Below are 18,080 nucleotides of genomic sequence, written 5' to 3' on the forward strand. Positions count from 1 at the left end.
GCATGTTTTGATGTCCTGCAGATTTTAAATCTTTGAGGAATTCAAAAAGGAATTGGCTTGTACAGTATGTTAATGTATCTCTTTTTCCTGCAATCACAGGTGCACAAAGATAATAAAAATGTAGTTTTAAGTCCAAACAGTACAGTATCGTATCGTAGGCCCAATAAAAAGGACAGGTTATTAGATAAGATGTCCCTTACCATTAAGCTGCACTATAAGCTTGATGACGTTACCATGAGTTATCTTATCCCAGCGATAGGCCAGAGTTCAGAGAGTATAGTTTAGGTTTTGCCTTATGTTCAAAGACCACAGCAACAGTAACATGACTAGTTGTGAGGAAATGTGAGGAAATAGCCTTTCCTAAGAGTTAGATGAGAAAGTTGATACACACCACATCTAAATTGTTACTAACCAGCTACAGCTAGCGGATAGAGGAAGTTACTGGCCTAGTCTTGTAAATAACCTCCTGTAAATGAAAAGTTTTCAGTTCAAGTCTTTACTTTGTGTACAAATTAAACTAGCTTATTGAGGACCTGTAGAGGTGCCTTACCTTTAAATTTGAACTGCAATTTCATGGTGTTAGCTTGTTAGCATACTGTACAGGCAGTCCTTGTCAACCAACTCTGAGATAAAGGGAAGATCATTCAAAAATGGTAAAGTGTTCTTTCAGCTTTGAGGTTAAAACTAAATATATGACTAAGTGCAAACATTGTACAACAGTTTGTTCCACCAAGTGACATATAACTCTGCTGCAGTTGTTCTTAATACTATTAGCCTAAATAATGTTGTCTCCACATCATAGCAAACTTGAGGCATGTTTATCTCAAAAACAATTACATCCAATTTTTACTTGTTACATGAACACACACATGAAATAGCAAGTTTGCAGAAAAATGCTTACCAGTTGGCTTTTCCAGTTCCAGTCGTAGTTTTCTTGGTAAAGAAACATAAATGATTACATAAATCACTGACACCTACCCAAAGGACTGCAGATGCAAATTAGCCTGAAGATAACTCTGGTACAATGCACCCAATGATAACCTTTAATATTGTACATGGTCCCTTTACAAATAAAATTATTAAAATAAAATCAAAAATATGTTATCTTTCAAAACATTTAAACATGTTGCTAGATTACTATTAGGTTGTATAGACTAGACAAGTGTTTGCTTAAAGCTTTTTTCTTTTGCTCTGAATATTAACATGACTGTAAAAAAAAAAAGAAAACAGACATAAACGAATACCCTTGAAATAAATATTTCCACTTTATTTACATTTAGGACATATCTGCATTGTAATACACAGATGATCTAGGGGTAAAATAAACTAAAGCTGTTACATCATTAATTTTGTCTCTATTGTAAGTAAAGGGGATGACAGTTAAGGCAAGCTCAGAAAGAAACATGAATATTTTCTTATTTACAACTGTTTATGCCTGCAAGCTGATTCCTCGAAATGGTTTGACCCTGTGAACTGACTGTGCAGATGATAGTTTATCTTTGAGATATTTTATGATCTTTTAATCCTTTAAATCCAACACTTGTACTTTTATAGTTGTTGTCCCTAACACCACCTCCACCATTTACCCTCCCTCCCATAGTTATGTAATCAGCGGGAATACAAAAATAACACAAACTTCATTATTAGAATGAGATTAAATAAGAATATTAAATAAAAGAAGTTAAGTTGGTCCTTGCAAATGCCTTTATCAACATGATAAACTGATCTCTGTCTCCCTTAACGTGCAGCGTCTATTCCTTGATAGCTGATCACGCACCGCATTTTTATTTACAGGATATGAAATTCCAAACACAAAAGCTAGCTTTTCATCAGATGAATAAGCATCTCCGCTTTATAATTGTCCCAACAACTCCACCATGTTCTCCTTTAAATGAATGAAAGTTTCTTTGCCTGCCAGCCCACAGAAGGTAACATCACCTCCGGCTGCTGCTGCTGCTGCTCCCCCCGTCTACAGAATAAACCACACATTTTTAAAATTGGAGTTGGAGGCCACAAGCCTGGAAAAGTCACATGAAAAGAAGTTGAATTGAAATCAGGATTGCAGTTTCATGCCAGGGAGTAGATGGCATTCATTGGAGAGTGGAGCTCCACACTTCCAACACCAAAGTCCACCTCCCTGACGTCTCTCCTGGTTCCTGTGTACTGGCCGATGAACGAGCCGTCTTCATTAAACTGTATCTCTCCTCCTTCACCGTAGTCCACCAGACTGTCGTCACTGTCTGAGCGCTTCATAATTGACTCGATAGACGTCTGGCCTCTTTGAAGTCCTCTTTCCTCCTCTCTGCAAAAGTATGATTTAAGATAGGCTTTATTTCAGCAAGAGGAAACAGAAAATACTGATAAAAATCAGCCTGAAGTTGCAGTACATAGGACATGGACATACCGTCGAGGGTAGGGCAGAGTAGAGACACGGGCTATCCTGAAAAATGAAGAGAGCTTGTTAGAAATCAGCTTTAAATTACATTCAATCAATAATCTTTAGTACAGTTTATTTTTGTGTGAATTTGCTATTTATAGCTCCAAACTCCTGTCAGTTAAATACTGTATGAACAAGGGGATGTTTATACCCTGCAGGATTTAAACACTTTAATATCAATAGTGTCAGTGTGTTGGTGTTTAGTCATTTCATACCTTTCAAGAGACCTTGAGTGATTCAGTGGAAAAAGAACCGGATTGAGGTTTGGGGGGGGGGGGGGGGGGGGGGGGGGGGGGGGAATAAGGTTTAGATAGAGAAGGTAAATTGGGAGAAAAAAACCAGAAAAATAATATAAGTAAGGTCAAAGCGTTATCATAAATGAGGCCATAAAAACTTTAAATTGGTTTGATCTGTATCTGTGCATCATACTAAAATGTAATCAACACCAAAGACACCCTCTTGAGCACATGTTAGCATCAATTGTATTTATTTGAATTGATAAAATCCAAACAGATATGAATAGGCCAACACATACTTGTTCTAACCAAACGACGTTTGTAAAAATGATCGAGAAGGTCTTATTTTGGCAACCAAAGAGTAGACAAAGCCTCTCCAGCTTGGGAGTTAGTGATCCAGACAATGTGGGTTTGATGATTAAAAAATCTAGAAAGGAATTCAACTCATCAAGTTTGTCTGACATCACGGATAGAATCAGTGTGGGGTTTTTTTTTCTGAGTAACACAGAATGTAAACACAATTTTTGTTTTCAGGGAGACCCTGATTAAGAAAGCAGATTTGTGATGCACAGCTACAGGGCAAACGTGTGTAAATACATAATGATGATAGTGCTGTTCAGTGAATAAATACTTCTGTGTTATGTAACACACTTAATGACATATCAAAATAAACAGTGAAGCAGTATGGCAGAGCAGACTTAAAAACTTTTGTGAAATGTACTCTATTCCTTTTTTTTGCTGTCATTCTTACCGATAGTCAAATGATCCCTCCTGATCTTTGTCATCCATCGGCTCCAGTGAAATGTCTTTCTTGTCTCGTACTGAAATTGAAACAAGCAAATATAAAATATACAGTGTGGTGCTTTTGGACATCATTGACTATGAGTAAACAGAAATGTACCTGGGTATTTCCCCCCTCTGCTCCTCTTAATGAAGCACACTATGAGTAGGATGAGCACAATGAGAGCCACAGCACACATAATCCCGATGAACCAGCCCTGAGTGGTGATGTCCACCTGGTCCGTAGCATACGCTGAGATACACACAAGAACACGCGCGCACCTTTTAGTCCACACAGAATCTAAGTCAATGCTTTGATTAATAATAAACTAAGTGTGTTCATTAATGGAAAAGGAGAAAATTACTTTCAGTGGTATAGTGAGGTGACTCCTCAGTATGCCACTCTCCTATACCGAGCCGAGTCCGAGCAGCCACAGAGAATCTGTATCGAGTGTAGCGGTCGTATCGCCGCATTGAGAAACTTGTAACATTTGGAGGAAAGTCCTCCACCCGCAGCTCTTCTCCCCTGGTGGCATTTACTGTGGAGAAAGTAGAAATTACAGAGCGTTAAGGAGGAGGACTCTTAATGCTGGTATAGTGCACACAGTTGAGCTATTAAGTACCTTACTTGCTCAGAGAGAGCCTACATAAGTGTTCATTACACCTTCAAGTACACGCTTCAGTGCCATTTAAGTCTTTGAGTGCATATTCAAGTCTGCCATTATATACTACAGGGATGTGGACCCAAGTCTCATGTGAAAACCTTTTTATATCTTTGGTAAAATAAATCATTTCTTCTTCAGTTTCTTCTTGGACTGAAGAGCACATACGTTATGCTTTGAAAATGAAGTGTGTGATGACAGAAAAATCTCAAGGGGGATTGGAGTGTTTCAGATGTAGGGATGGCGTACCGGTCTGGTACTTGAGGGAATATCCAGTCACGACACCATTGGGTTCAGCTGGCAGCTCCCAGTCAACATAAATGCTGTCTAAATGCCGCTGCTGGATCCGGAAGGATTTTGGAGCAGATGGTACTACGGACAGAAATGCAGCAGGAGACAACAAATATTAATTTGTGATCCGATAGAGGACATGATCCCTTGTTATTGGATAGTTATTGTGGGACTTAATTACCTCCTTCAGGTGTTGAGAAGTGTATGTAATTACTGGGCGGACCTTCGTATCGATTGTTCGTTACCACTATATACATCTTGTAGTTGCTGTAGGGTATGATTCCTGTGAGGACGCCAGAAGGCTCTGGGCCGTTCTCTGGAAATGATTTGGACTTCATAGCTCTGTTGACCCTTAGCCACCTCAGCTGGCTGCTGTCCCTCCAGTAGTACACCTGAGAGATGACAACAACACACACAGTATTTCAACAGTCTGGGAACAATAGATTGACATTTTTATGATAACTTAAAAGAGATTACTTTTCCAAAGCAGCACAGTATATCCCCATTTCTTGTTATTTATCAACACAAAAGTAATTTCCATTACCAATATTTGTGTCACAATAAACTAACCTTGTATTCCTTCAGTTCTCCCATCATAGAGTTCCGTTTCACTGGGTCCCAGTGCACGGTCACCTGGGTGCTCTCGATGTCAGACACTCTCAGGTTCAAGGGTGCAGTTACAGGACCTGAGGAAGACAGGAAACAATCAGCACTATCAGTGATAGTTTGTCTGGCAATAACAATACTGCTATGCATGTCATAACATAAGGAGAAAAAGTGTATTTGAAATCTATGAAAATACAAGTAAGTGCACAAACATACAAAATTTTGCATATGAAGATAGATGTATGCAGAAAATACACACAAAAATAAGAAACCTATAGTCTTTTGGAAAATGAAATAACTTGGAAAAAAACTCTCTCTGCTATGAGAGACTATACTGTAAATAAAAGAGCAACATATGTTAAGGAAAACTTGTTTTTTCCCCTTTTTTTTATTAAATTGTGTGGCTTTTACTAAATTTATCTTAATGTAATTAAACAAAACAAAATATTAGGAAATGATTTGAAAAATGACTTTTTTTAATTAAAGAATTTATCAAGAACTGGAATGTTAAGCTTTCTGTTTAAACTCTTCAAAACAAAGTTTACATCCAAGTTAAGTGCAAATTAAAAAAAGAAATAGAATTGCAAAAGAAATACACCTTGATACGCATTTTTATTTGCTCCCATATATCAGTTAATATTTAGGTTAAGATGCTTTGAGAAAAATATTACTTACTAAGTAATAATACTTTCCATTGCACATATTTCAGCCATCATAAAAATTGTTATTTGTAAGATGTTTGGACAAACAAGTGGAAGTTTTGAGTGTGTAGACGACTAAATAACATTTTCTTTGACATTTTATTGGTTTTACTTCCTTTTTAATGATGCAGCAGACTGAGGTACTCACGGTCTTCTCCTGAGTAACCAGTCACAACAGGAGACTCGGGACCCAGCCCAAAGTCATTGACAGCCTGTACTTTTATATCATAAGGAGTGAAGGTATCGGCATCGTAGATGTAATATTTCACCCATTTGGTGGTTGCATTCTTCCACTCCTCTCGAGAATCTCTCCTTTTCCACCACACCAGATACTTCAGGTGGGGTCCATTCCACTCTCTGTACATCAGAGGCTGAACAAGGGACCAGCATTGAGTGACATCACAATGGTAAACATTGATTAAATGAAAAGTAAAGACAGATAAGACAGTTTTACAGTTTTAATCTTTATTACCTCCCAGCTGATCTCCATATTGTTCCTCCATGTGCCAACACCCTTTAGGTTCTTTGGAATGACATCTGGGGCTGTGGGGGGAAAAAACATCAGTTTTCAGATCATTGGTTTTAAAGGAATAGACAAGCATTTCAGGAAATATGCTAATTCACTGTATTTTTTTGCATCAGTTATATCTTATAGCTATAGCCAGAAGATATTAGCGTTCCTAACATAAAAACTGGAGCAAAGCTACATTTCCCCCACTAGAGTACTTTTAGGATTTTTGTGAGGCTATATTAACCATCTCCTCCAAAGCTTCTTTAACATTATGATGTGAGAGTGGAATTGACTTTCAAATACAACTCTCAATTGTAAATCGAACCCTGTTTAGGAAAAATAATCCACTAAACTATCTAGCTCCATTCCTTTTGTCGCTATGCTTTGCTAAGCTAAGATAAGCTAACTGTCTTCTTACTAGCATAACTATAAACGTACAGACATGGGAGTGAAAATGATTTTCTCATTCAACTCTCAACTTTTAATCAAAATAGTCAAAAATTTCAAACAGTTCCTCTAGATTGTGCCAAAATTTAGCTTTTTGCTAGCTTAAACCTGTGTCTGACAAAAACAAGTATGTATTTTAGAACCAAACCCACGTGCACCGCTGCTCTGAAAGCGCTTAGATGGACGACTGGGGCGACTCATCCCGATTTCATTGATAGCGATGACCCTGAACTCGTAGTAGGTGAAAGGGGTAAGATGCAGGATGACCGAGTTAAGGTTCCCCGGGTACGTTGAAAGGTTTCTCCACTTCCCAGGCAGCCAGTCATCATCGTCATATTGTACTAAGTACTCTGTAACAGGGTGGTACATGGAGAAATGTCTGAAATAATATAACTCAGAAAATGTTTTAATCTTTGTAAGTTTCTGTAGTTGAATGGCTCTAACCTGTAACAGGGTTGTGGTTGCTGGCTCCAGGAATCCAACTGAGTCTTACACTACGTTCATATGGATCTGATAACTCCAAGTTAATGGGAGGTTCCGGACGGTCTGAACACAAACAAGATGAACAATTAAAAAGCTAACGTGCTGTATGATTGATGAAATGTCGCTCCTTTTAAGCATGTCATACCCATCACCATTAGGCGTGCTGAGGCAGACTTCTGGTCCAGTTCACTCTTGATGATACAGGTGTAATTTCCCTCATCGCCTCTGTTCACATTTGTGATGACCAAATTTGATTCGTCCAGAGAGATTCTGAAGATTGATTAGATGGAGGCAAAAACTTAAAATCAGAATGCTCATTGGTTCAAAATATATAAAACAAGGGGTCTGTGTCAAAAAAAATAAGCCTGTTTGCCTTAAATCTGCATGACTGCTAATGGCCAGATATGAAAATGAGCCTACTTAGTCCATATTATTTATTATACCGTATAAATGTATCATCTCAATGACTAGTTTCCAGTTTTTTTCAATACATATATTTAAATCTTGGTCCCATTTTGATTAAATTCGGACGAAAGCAGGGTGCGCTTTAGGGAGTTGCAACCTGTGATTGACAAGGTCATAAATCCGGGTAATAGATATAGCAATATGTATTTACCCCATTTTTACTCCTTGCTCCAAAGACTTGGAAGGCCAATATGTGATAAACCAAAAGAAATGTTCACAAACCAATGTATAATGTCACCAAGGCTACTTCCACTTCTTATATCCAGTCTATGGTTCTTACTGGAGCATTAATTGAATTTAAATTGTTTAGAACCATTGCATGAATCTTAAAAGACATACCTCCAGCCATATGTTACCATCCCTTTGTCTTTCATCCATGAGGTGGTGACAGGAGTCGTGAGATCTGCTTTTACGCCACACTCGAAGCGCACATCAGTTCCTCTGATGACTTTCATACTCTGTGGTCTGGTTACAATTAAAGTAGGCTCTGAGAAGAATTGAAGAAAAACATGATGGACCCAACAATCAAGAAGTTTAAGGGCAAGATTTTTGGTAATAAACGGTATCCCCCGCACCTTTGACCTCTACTCGGATCTGACTCTCATCTCTTCCTGCCAGGTTGCTGACTATGCACAGGTACGTTCCCTGGTCCTCTATCCGTATGTGTCTGATCTCCAGAGTCCCGTTACTGTGGGTGTTGAAACGATTTCCTTCAAGATTCCCCTGTCCATATTTGGACCTTGGTAAGCAAAAGCACAAAAAAAACACTTAGGTCACAAAACACTTTGAGCTAATGGCATAACTCTCTCTTTTACATGTAAGTATTAAAACAGCACAAACTCACCATCGCAAGTCAGGTACTGGTGAACCAAAGTAGCGGCAGTCTAAGAAGGTACGACTGCCCTCTATAACCTTGATGAGTTCATTCCGTGGCCCAATAATACGAGGTGTTGCATCTACAAAACACATTTAAAACCAATCATTTATTTCATTATAAAATATGAAGCTTTTACTGTATTGTTTTTGTAACCTCTTTCCGTTAACCTTATAGGCTGCATAGACTAAAACATAAAAATGCTTAAAGCGCCTGTGAGGAGTTTTTATTTGGTTATGAAACAGGCTGGTATCATTGCCAATGCCTCTTCATGAGCTACAAAAGCAAACGAGAACATCAGCACAAAGATTGACTTTTTTATTGATGCCTGAAACAATTGCTGGGGGTTTGGTGTCAAACAAAGTGATTAACAGCACACTGCTGGAACAGCCTTTTTTTATTAACCCTTTTTTGACAGCACAAATTCTCAATGAACAATGTGTTTGACTGTTCAAAATAAGCACAATGACATTTTTTGTTATTTAACACCACTTAAGCATGTACAGGACAAAAGTATCAAACATACCACTGTGACCACATAGGGTGTCATAATCAACACAAACAGAGAGTTGCTCAGTTTGAGCTTTAAAATATTCCTGAGAATAGATAGTTTTAGGGATTTTTATTCCTTGGTAAAGCTCTAAAAGTCTTTCACTATGTATGACTGTGAAACACAAGCTTTTACACTGTAGAAATCATGGATTACGGAGTGGTAACGTACGTAGCACGTTGACGAAAGCATTGGCCAACAGGTAGCCATACTGATTGGAAGCATTGCACTGATAGACGGCATTGTTTGCAGCCGTCACACCACGCAGAATCAGCGTGTCTCCTGACACCTGTCTATTAGGCTGTGGTGTAGAAGCTGTGAAACAAATCAAAAAAGTAAAAAATACAGTGATACATAGATACTATTATGAACTTAGACTGCTAGGGGGCCTGATCTCCATGAACTTACTTTCAATTGGTTCCCCGTTAATGAACCAGCTGATTGTGGGACGAGGAATCCCATCAGAACGACATACCAAGTGTCCATTTTCCTCAGGAGCCAAAACTAAATCTGTGGGCTTCTCCAACCAGAATGGAGCAGCTGAAAAATAAAAGTATGTTTCTTGTTTTCAAATTATTACAAAAAAAAAAAAAAAGAGAGAACATGGTTCTGAACATGCCTTACCTTTGACCTTGACCATTATCGTGTGTTCAATGTATCCAATTTTATTGGTGGCAGTGCAGACGTATTCTCCAATATCATCAAAGTCTGCCTTTGGAATCTGAATCATCTTGTTAAAGTTTTTCACTTTCATTCTCGGCGTCACTACCAGCTCCTCACCATCTTTGGTCCACGTAATACGAGGAGTCGGCCTTGATGGTGATAAAAGGGTCAACAGGATTACTCTCATGAAATCACAGAAACTTTACCGAACAGAAAAACATTTGTCACATAATTTTTGTATCTTTTTTAATTATTGTTAAAAAGTAGTAACAGTGCATATTATTATTTTGGTTTCATACTCACACTCCTGCAGCGATACACTCCAGTAGCAGCTCCTCCCTTTGCAGGACCAGGATGGAGCTGGACGAACCTGTGGGAGACAGCCAGGTGGGGGCAGCCTCAGCCACTGTACGAGCTGTTTGGCAACACAGCAGAAGACAGCAGTCACCCACTTTTCAATAATCCACTAATTCCAAACAGTGCAAGCAAACTATAACACAGGAGAGGAAAGCTGCAGCAGAGCACACACACACTCACCACAATTAGTAAGTTTAGTTGCAGGACATGATGATTCTTTTTAGTGTGTGGTCTAAAATAAAATAAAATGGTTAAATACAGTCAGAAGACAGCAAGTTATTGCAATACTTTAGAAGTCATTGTTGAAAGTGAATCTATTTAATAAGTTAAAGTCAGGTTAGTACAGCTAACAGAAATGTAAGTGCAATTACAGTTTAAAAGTAATAATGGTAGGATTAATATTATAATAGTGGTCAAAACTCCTTGACCTTAACTTAGCATGTGTCCAACGTAATATTTACTTCATCTTGTGCATTATGATGTAAACATGTATCAACACATGGAACTAAAAGTTATTCTTTTTCCCTTTATTTGATAGGACAGCTGAAGAGGGACAGGAAATGTTGGGAGGAGAGAGTGGAGGGATGGAATGCAGCAAAGAGCCGAGGTCGGAATTGAACCCTTCTGCGAAGAGGACTACAGCTTCTGTACATGAGGCGTGCGGTATAACTGCTATTTTCAATCTATTTTAAGCTAATTTGGCGAAATATTTCATGGAAATATATATTTAACTGTGTCTGGCCAAGAATGGCTATAGAGTAAATTTTCTTTTCTTTTGCTTTGACTGGCCTTTTGGGACTCATATATACTGGTCCAAGTGACCCACAAAAGGCTATAAAAACAGTGTCACACACCAACACTGCTTTGATTATGTTTGTCCTTCCATGTATTTCAGAATTGACAAGTACATTTTATGTGGGGTCTTCAAACATTATCATAGCAAAATAAGGCAATAAGTATACAAAACTAGACCTAACAGCAGTCGTATAATCACACTTACTGGTAAGTACTTTTACAACCACAGGCATCTTCTGCTGGATGACATTCTTGTATGGGAAGCGAGCATTACAGCAGTAATCAGAATCAGAGTCATTGAACAAGACGTTTGAGAAGTACAGGTCTCCATTTACTCCCATGGACACCCTGCGGTCCGGCCGCACAGGCTGCATGGTGGGGAACGCCGTCTGAATTGGCCAGTTGAAAGGTCTCGCGTAAGAGCCTGTATTTAATCATACAATTTAAAAAGCAATCAGTTTACAGAAGAAAAAACATACAGCTAGAAGGTTTAGTTAGCAGTTTATCCTTAAAACGATTGATACATATTTTTAAAGTAATTGTTGAGAGACACTAACAGCTGGACATCCAGTAGGTTTCAGGTTTAGGCGGGCCAGGTGGAGGGTCACACGAGAGGACCAAAGGCAGGCCCACGCTGACCACCACGGGCTCCAGGATCTCTCGCGGCCACACAGGAGCTCCTACACAAACACAGCAAGGGTATGGTTTTCAGTGTCTGAAGGAAGGTGGTCCTAAATAAGCAGATTATCTCTAAGGGCAAGTCTGCTTTTACTCTATGTTGATGTCATTGTTTATAAATCTCATGTTGAGACAAAAACTAGCAATGAATCTATTAACTTGTATAAATCACCTTTGTATCTAAAGACTGATATTATGTATTCATCTGCGCTTAGAGCTACAGTTTGACACAAATAACACGTGAGCGCCACGGTAGCACTGGGAGCCATGTTACTACTTAATGATAGGCCCACCTGAACCTTCATTCTGCTGCTGTCATGAAAACAAATCTGTGGCTTAAAATAGTCCTTAACCAGTGCAATACGTACTGCAAAACCCAGCTATTTTAAGAGATTACTGAACTGAAAAAAACAACCTGTAGACGGATCACTTCCATCTCCAAAGATCTAACGCTGCTGTAGGAACTAGTGCGGCTTGTAGAGGAACATCGATAGAGTGGAAGAGTTTGATGGTGGTGAGAGTCAAACCGACACTTTTTTGAAAATTCAGTCTTTCACAAGTTATACAAATTCTAAAATATAGAATTTATAGAAGTTGTCAGGTGTGTTTCTTTATTGTCCTCTGTTGAGGGGAGTCTTATTGTTTGTCTTATAAGACAATAAGACTTATTGTCCATCTGTAGTCCCTTTTATGTGGGACTACAGATGATCAATGTTAATTAGCAATTTACAAAATGTCCATATGCAGTATGTCAGTAGTAAATCAGTGGTTGATATTTTGTACACATCACAGTGATCTTACTGTAGAGTCGTAGTCTGATCTTGTTGGAGTATGCAGACCCATATTCATTGGAGGCAATGCACTGGTACTCTGCCTCATACTGTTCTGGATCGTTCCAGGCGTAGATGTCCAGCGTCCCCGAGCGCCTGCGCACTGATGCTTGAGGGTCGCGTGCTACGTTGAAGTATTTCCCATTACGCCTCCATGAGAAACTTCATGATGGACATGAGAGAACAGACAGAAATCAGGGTGAGGTGTCTTGTTGATAATGTCAGATTTAATACACCGGGTGTCATCAGCTCTTACATGGGATGAGGGTTTCCTTTGGCTTCACATTCTATGACCATGGTGTCTTTGGGGTCAACAATGTGATCCTTCATGGACTGCTTTATGATGGTCGGAGGCTGTCTGACTGCAGGCAGAGAGATACTGTACATCAATTTGGAAAATGTGAAACTTAAATAAAAATACAAGCAAGAACATAAAAATAACAACATGAAGAGTCACTCACTTTCCAGAGGGATGTCCAAACTCCAAACACTCTGCCATAAAAGTAGCAGCAGCGCCGGTGAGAACAGTGTCCCCATCTTTGCAGTGCATGGAATCCAGCTACGCTTTCCTTCACCAACTATCCTGTTCAATGAAGAGTAATAGAAGACTGAACAACACATGCATTCGATGGAGTTAAACCCAGGACTTTTAAATGTTTGTAAAACGTTTGTTTTATGAGGAATAATGACGGAGTTGATGCTGATTAAAGTATTCATGATGTAGGTGATTTTGGTGATGCAGCTGTTGATGTTGTTGATGATGATAATTGGAAAAAAAAAAACACTATTCTATTCACCCTGTGCACTGCCTGTCAGCACATGTGTCCAATCAGACTTAAAGCTGTTGGTTGGCACTTACTGATTCCGTCTTTCTAATTCTGCTTGTGTTGTACTCACTCGCAGTTGTATATTGTTCTTGACAAAAGCGTCGGCTAAATGAAGTTGTAGAATTTCAGAACTGTTGGAGCAACTTTCTCTAATCTATTCTTTTTTCCCATATTTGTGTGTACACAGATGCATAAGTGAAGTAACCCTCCCCCAAAAAAGGTTGGGAACATCCAGATCAAAATATTACAACGTTATTATCATTATAATGAGTAACCTTATTTGTCCCAGTGGGCAGTTGTTTTTTTGCAGCAGGATGTATTCACTTAGAACACAAATAACACATGAACACCAAGACCAGAAAAAATAAACATGATTTACAGAAAAACTTAAATTAAAACACTTTGTTCATGGATATAAAACATTTTCTTTCTTTCCAGAGGTCAAAGTGGAGATGGGAGAGAGGGTGAGGAGGTTAGATCTATAAGTCCATGAAAGTCTCTTTTTTATTACCCTTGCACATATGTTAAATGAAAAAAAAAAGTTACAAAAAAGTAAAAAGAAAACTTTGTGGTTTCAAGGATAAATATCATCAATTTAAAATAATCTCAAATGCCTCAGAACTTTACAAAATTACAGTGCTTCAGTCATTTTATTTAGTTATTAGAAACAGAGACACATTCATTACTCTCTGAATCTGATTATCAAACACTATAATTTATCGTCATCAAACTGAGTGAAAATGTTTCCCCCTGATATGTAATGAACCTTGAAGTCATGCTTCTATGATCAGAACAAAAGGTTGTCAGTACTTACCTCTCTCATGTTAAAGTCCAATCAGGGCGCTCTCCACCTCATCTCTGCAGCTTTCCCCCAATGCACCAATAATCCCCGCAAAATTATTCCTGTTTGTGCAGTTTACCAGAATAATTTCTCAGACCTTCAAATATCAGGTCAAGAACCCTCGAGGAGTTCATTCACTTCAGTAATAGAGTTTCTGTCTGTCGCTGCCACTTACACTCTGCCCACCCATCTCATGAATAATGAATGAGCGTCATACACCGCCTACTCCTCACCCACTTCAGTGCACTGTTCTGACCGGCCTCTCATAACTCTGAACAAACCATCTCAATCAGAAATAATAAGTTTGACATATTTAAACATATTAAAGGTTTATCAGCACAGTAAACAACCAAGAGTACAAAAAATGATAACAAATGTTTGGTTTATTGCTCTTAACTTGAGAATTTTCTGACTTTACATTAAAAAAAAATCTGCAAGCCTCGTGCCTGAATAATGATTGCTTTGACCTGGTTCAGTTTAGCTAAATCAGATTGCTTTGGCCGAGGGAAAGCAGAAAACAATTTGCATTCCTGCTGGTTTGATGACATCAAAATGAAGGCTTTATTGTTGACTGAAGAGAGCTGGGGAACAGAGGATGAAAGCAATGTTTGTTTCTTTCATATGAATTTTACATGTGGCAAATCTCAAGTCTGATGACTCCCAGACCAAAATATCCAACATTCAGAATTTTCTCACGACAAATGCCGTTATTTAAAAATCTTAAACTCCCTCCAAAAACCTCATCCTGTGTTTTCCAGTTCCTCACATTTCCTGTAATAATATTCAGAAGGTTTCCTCTGCTTTTCTTTAGACAGACATTTTGACAATAACTCAATAACTCGCCTGTCCTCTTAGGAGGAAAAGGTCATTTCCATTCAGCTAAGATAATCCTACAGAGTCAAGGAAGGTTTTTTTTAAACATTGCCAAACACACAGGAGAAGCTGTATTTGTGTTAAACAAAAGCCATCTTAACGCTGTTGACAGAGTCCTGACCTGTGTAGGCTTTCAGGCATCCACACAGGACTGAGTATACAAACCAGCACTGACTGGCTAAACAAAAGCCTGGTGTTGGGGATGGTGTGGGTACAATAAGGTAAAGAAAATGTTGTCATTTTAGTTTGAGTAAATCTACCGCTCTTTTATTAAAGATTTGACATCCTTCATTTTTATTTTTAGTGTAAGAGCAGCTACAATAAGGACTTTATATTATTACAGTGCTGATGCCTTGCCTTCTCTGGCCCTGTTCCTGTCCTCTGTGCTCACAAGCAGAAAAAAACTTGACTTGCCTCGCATGGTGAACAAGGCAAAAAGTGGTATGTAGAGCTTCTTGGCTCTCTGAATGGACTTTTTCCAGCCTATACATTGAACTGAAGCAGGCCTGGCAGTGAGCAGTGATCAGTGCCATGCACCAGATTGCACAGTGAAGAGGCAGAGAGATGGACAGAGGCAGCTCAGTGACGACAACAAGGTCTCTATGCTCCCAGGGTCTCCTTTGGCACGTGTCGACCAGGGCTCGGGTGAGAGCAGATGGCATGTGGGAGCGCTCAACACTGCACAGGCTGCCTGTTGAGTATCCGAGCACCTATCATATGCAATTTGACGTCACCGCATCAGGGAAAGCACAAGAGGAGGCCAGAGAGAAATATGCCTCTGACACATTAAGTCATCCCAACTGTGCAGTAAACCTTCAACTTCAACTGCAACCAAAAGACATTTCCAAGAGCTGTCTGTCACAAGACTAAGAATCCACAGCCTTGCTAGCAGCTGAATGCTAATTTCCCTCTGGAATCATGCTGAGAATAACATTGCTAACATACAAATGATAATCAGTTATGTTCTTAGTTCACATATCATGCTTACATCTACTAATTAGCATGAAACACAAAGAACAGTAAGATTGAAATATTTTTCAGATATCTAGTCATGAACTAGAATTTTGTAGAAATTGAGGTTTTGACAAAATAATTGTGCTATTTGAAATGTTTAAAAGAATTAAAATCACTCTAAAATTAATTAGAATTAAAATCACAGAATGTCTACTGAAAGAAACATAAATGTTCTTCCGAATTGGTACTGGTTGAATGGCAATTCAACCAGTACCTCAAATTCAAACTACAAATCGTTCGAACTTAAGGCTAACCCGAGGTCGCAGAGTTGTCCTGCTTTATGTTGGGCAGGCAGGCGCCAAACATTGGCAGTTAGATTGTGCTAGCGTGCGGTAGCTTGCAGTGTAGGTACTAGAAGTAAAAATCCAACCTACACCCTTATTTATGTCCAAGTGTTAATTTCTCTGATTTTTTGACAAATTGGGCTCCTGCCGCAGTCTTTACCACATTAGCGGAGTAGAGGAGGAAAGAGTCAAAATGAGTCATTAGACTTTCTATAACCAGAGTGCCTGCTTCAAATCGGCACAATATTTTGTTGTGCTGTACCAACCTAAGGGAAATAATATATCAGGTAGGTTAAAGGAAGAATGTGTGACCAGCACCAAACCAAAACAAACTGCTGTTTCCTGTGGCATCCCTCCAACCTCTCTCCACTCACGTCCGCACGGAGAAGTTATTAATTAGAACGCATCGTAAAAGCACCATTAAGAGCAAGCCGCAGACAAAATTGTCCTTTGCTTGAGCTGCGTGTGGCTTGCATTGTTGTGTTAGCAGGCTAATGTTAGCACACTTTGGTTAACTCACATCTTCATAAATTGACACGGAATGACCGTGATCTAAAGACACTTATGTGACATCCATATAAGCAGTGAGTAGGCTATGTTATTCTTCTTTTCTCTAGTCCTTGACTTAAACAGCTTAATAGGCAAGGCCGTCCCGTCCATGTAAACATGATGTAAACAAGGCTCTGACAACAGTACAGCTGGCGGGACTCATGCTTCTCACTCATTGTAGACAGTCATGACTAAGAGAGACATTTATAATGGGCACTAATATGTCAGTGCCCATTATTTAGTATTTTGTCTCCAGTTTTGTACAACAGAAAGAGATAGAGACGCATTGTCTTTGTTTATATCCAGTCAATGGTCCAAACCAAAGAGGTGGAAAAGACATTGTCAGTGCAATTGTGACACTGCTAGCATAGCTAAGTTATGTTACTACAGTTATATTGTAAGATAAAACAGTTCATAATGTACACACCTGTTGTCGGAATATTGACTAATAAAAAATGTGATGTAAAGTCATGTAAATGGCAGGTATAGTAGAACAACGTGTAGTTCCAACTCATAAAAATCTGATGAAGCAGTTTTAGATCCGTCCCACTTCTCAACTCAGACAATGACATCATTCAAACCTTGACTTCCATTGATAAGCATCTTGAACTACAGCTTCAGGGATTAAAGCACTCCTTCATGGGTTGATACACTCTACAGTGCTTTTCTTAAGTGTCTTTCTTCACTTTATTACTGTGCACTTTATAAACAAAACCACATATTTAGAATTGGCTAAAAACCTTTGTACCTACCTTTGTGTAGTTTAAGTGTCGTCTCTTCTCTTTGCTCCCCCTTTTCCCCTCGTTGCAGCGAAAGCAAACTCTTACTTTCTTCTCATCTTCTTTCCCAGTGGATTCACAACATCACCCTCTCAGTCAGCTTCACTTTCCCAGAAGCATCCAGTTGTGATGTTGTCACTTTTTATTCCTAAAGCAGATGTCAGGCAAGATAACCGTTGCCCATGTTGCCCACCAGGATGGCTGTCCTGAGTTTTGGTCACAGGGTCTGTTATAATAAATCCATTGTGAAATCCACAAACACATATAACGTCATCTTCATTGTGATGGGAGAATAATACAGAACGCATATGTCTAGAACTACCTCATGGATTAGGTTAAAGGTAATTCAACTTGTATCTTGCAACATGACCTACGGCATGCATAAAAGTTCAAATAATTCAGAATGTTTCTTGTGTGTTCTGTTGATATTCAGAGTGTTTGACGGGGGTGGGTTACTGACCTTGTATCTTCACTCTGGCTGGCACGAAAGCACGCTCTTTCACACAAGGCCTTTCTGTCTGGAACAAAGTCAGTCTATTGTGGACAG

The 18,080-nt window shown here is 39.0% G+C and overlaps 1 protein-coding gene across 4 annotated transcripts; it reads right to left on the reverse strand.

Annotated features, from left to right (window-relative positions):
* Positions 1-1,252: 1,252 nt before the first annotated feature.
* On the reverse strand, positions 1,253-18,062 carry nfascb (neurofascin homolog (chicken) b). 4 transcript variants are annotated; one of them, XM_061057402.1, is made up of 28 exons: positions 17,994-18,062; positions 17,507-17,759; positions 12,828-12,949; positions 12,623-12,728; positions 12,338-12,528; positions 11,416-11,538; positions 11,064-11,282; positions 10,010-10,121; positions 9,668-9,855; positions 9,452-9,583; positions 9,215-9,358; positions 8,464-8,575; positions 8,195-8,358; positions 7,959-8,106; positions 7,300-7,424; positions 7,116-7,217; positions 6,824-7,021; positions 6,186-6,256; positions 5,862-6,084; positions 4,977-5,092; positions 4,588-4,798; positions 4,365-4,487; positions 3,819-3,992; positions 3,575-3,706; positions 3,425-3,494; positions 2,653-2,664; positions 2,405-2,440; positions 1,253-2,302 (listed from the first exon to the last, which is right to left on the reverse strand). In XM_061057402.1, exons 3-28 carry the CDS (start codon positions 12,901-12,903, stop codon positions 2,068-2,070), a joined length of 3,543 nt encoding a protein of 1,180 aa, XP_060913385.1. In that variant the 5' UTR covers positions 12,904-12,949; positions 17,507-17,759; positions 17,994-18,062; the 3' UTR covers positions 1,253-2,067. The 4 variants fall into 4 exon arrangements, with proteins under 4 accessions (XP_060913385.1, XP_060913384.1, XP_060913383.1 ...); XM_061057401.1 differs by lacking the exon at positions 17,994-18,062 and having other exon boundaries at positions 17,507-17,930; XM_061057400.1 differs by lacking the exons at positions 17,507-17,759; positions 17,994-18,062 and adding an exon at positions 14,008-14,182.
* Positions 18,063-18,080: the final 18 nt, after the last annotated feature.

The sequence above is a fragment of the Labrus mixtus genome, chromosome 15, assembly GCF_963584025.1.
Source record: "Labrus mixtus chromosome 15, fLabMix1.1, whole genome shotgun sequence".
In the NCBI taxonomy this organism is placed as follows: domain Eukaryota; kingdom Metazoa; phylum Chordata; class Actinopteri; order Labriformes; family Labridae; genus Labrus; species Labrus mixtus.

Coding starts and splice junctions, on each gene's coding strand:
- nfascb (XM_061057402.1), bottom strand. CDS start 12,903: ATGGGGACACTGTTCTCACCGGCGCTGCTGCTACTTTTATGGCAGAGT. Junction 8,359..8,463: donor CCAGTACCTGACTTGCGATG/GTGAGTTTGTGC, acceptor TTGCTTACCAAG/GTCCAAATATGGACAGGGGA. Junction 7,425..7,958: donor ATGGTAACATATGGCTGGAG/GTATGTCTTTTA, acceptor ATCAATCTTCAG/AATCTCTCTGGACGAATCAA.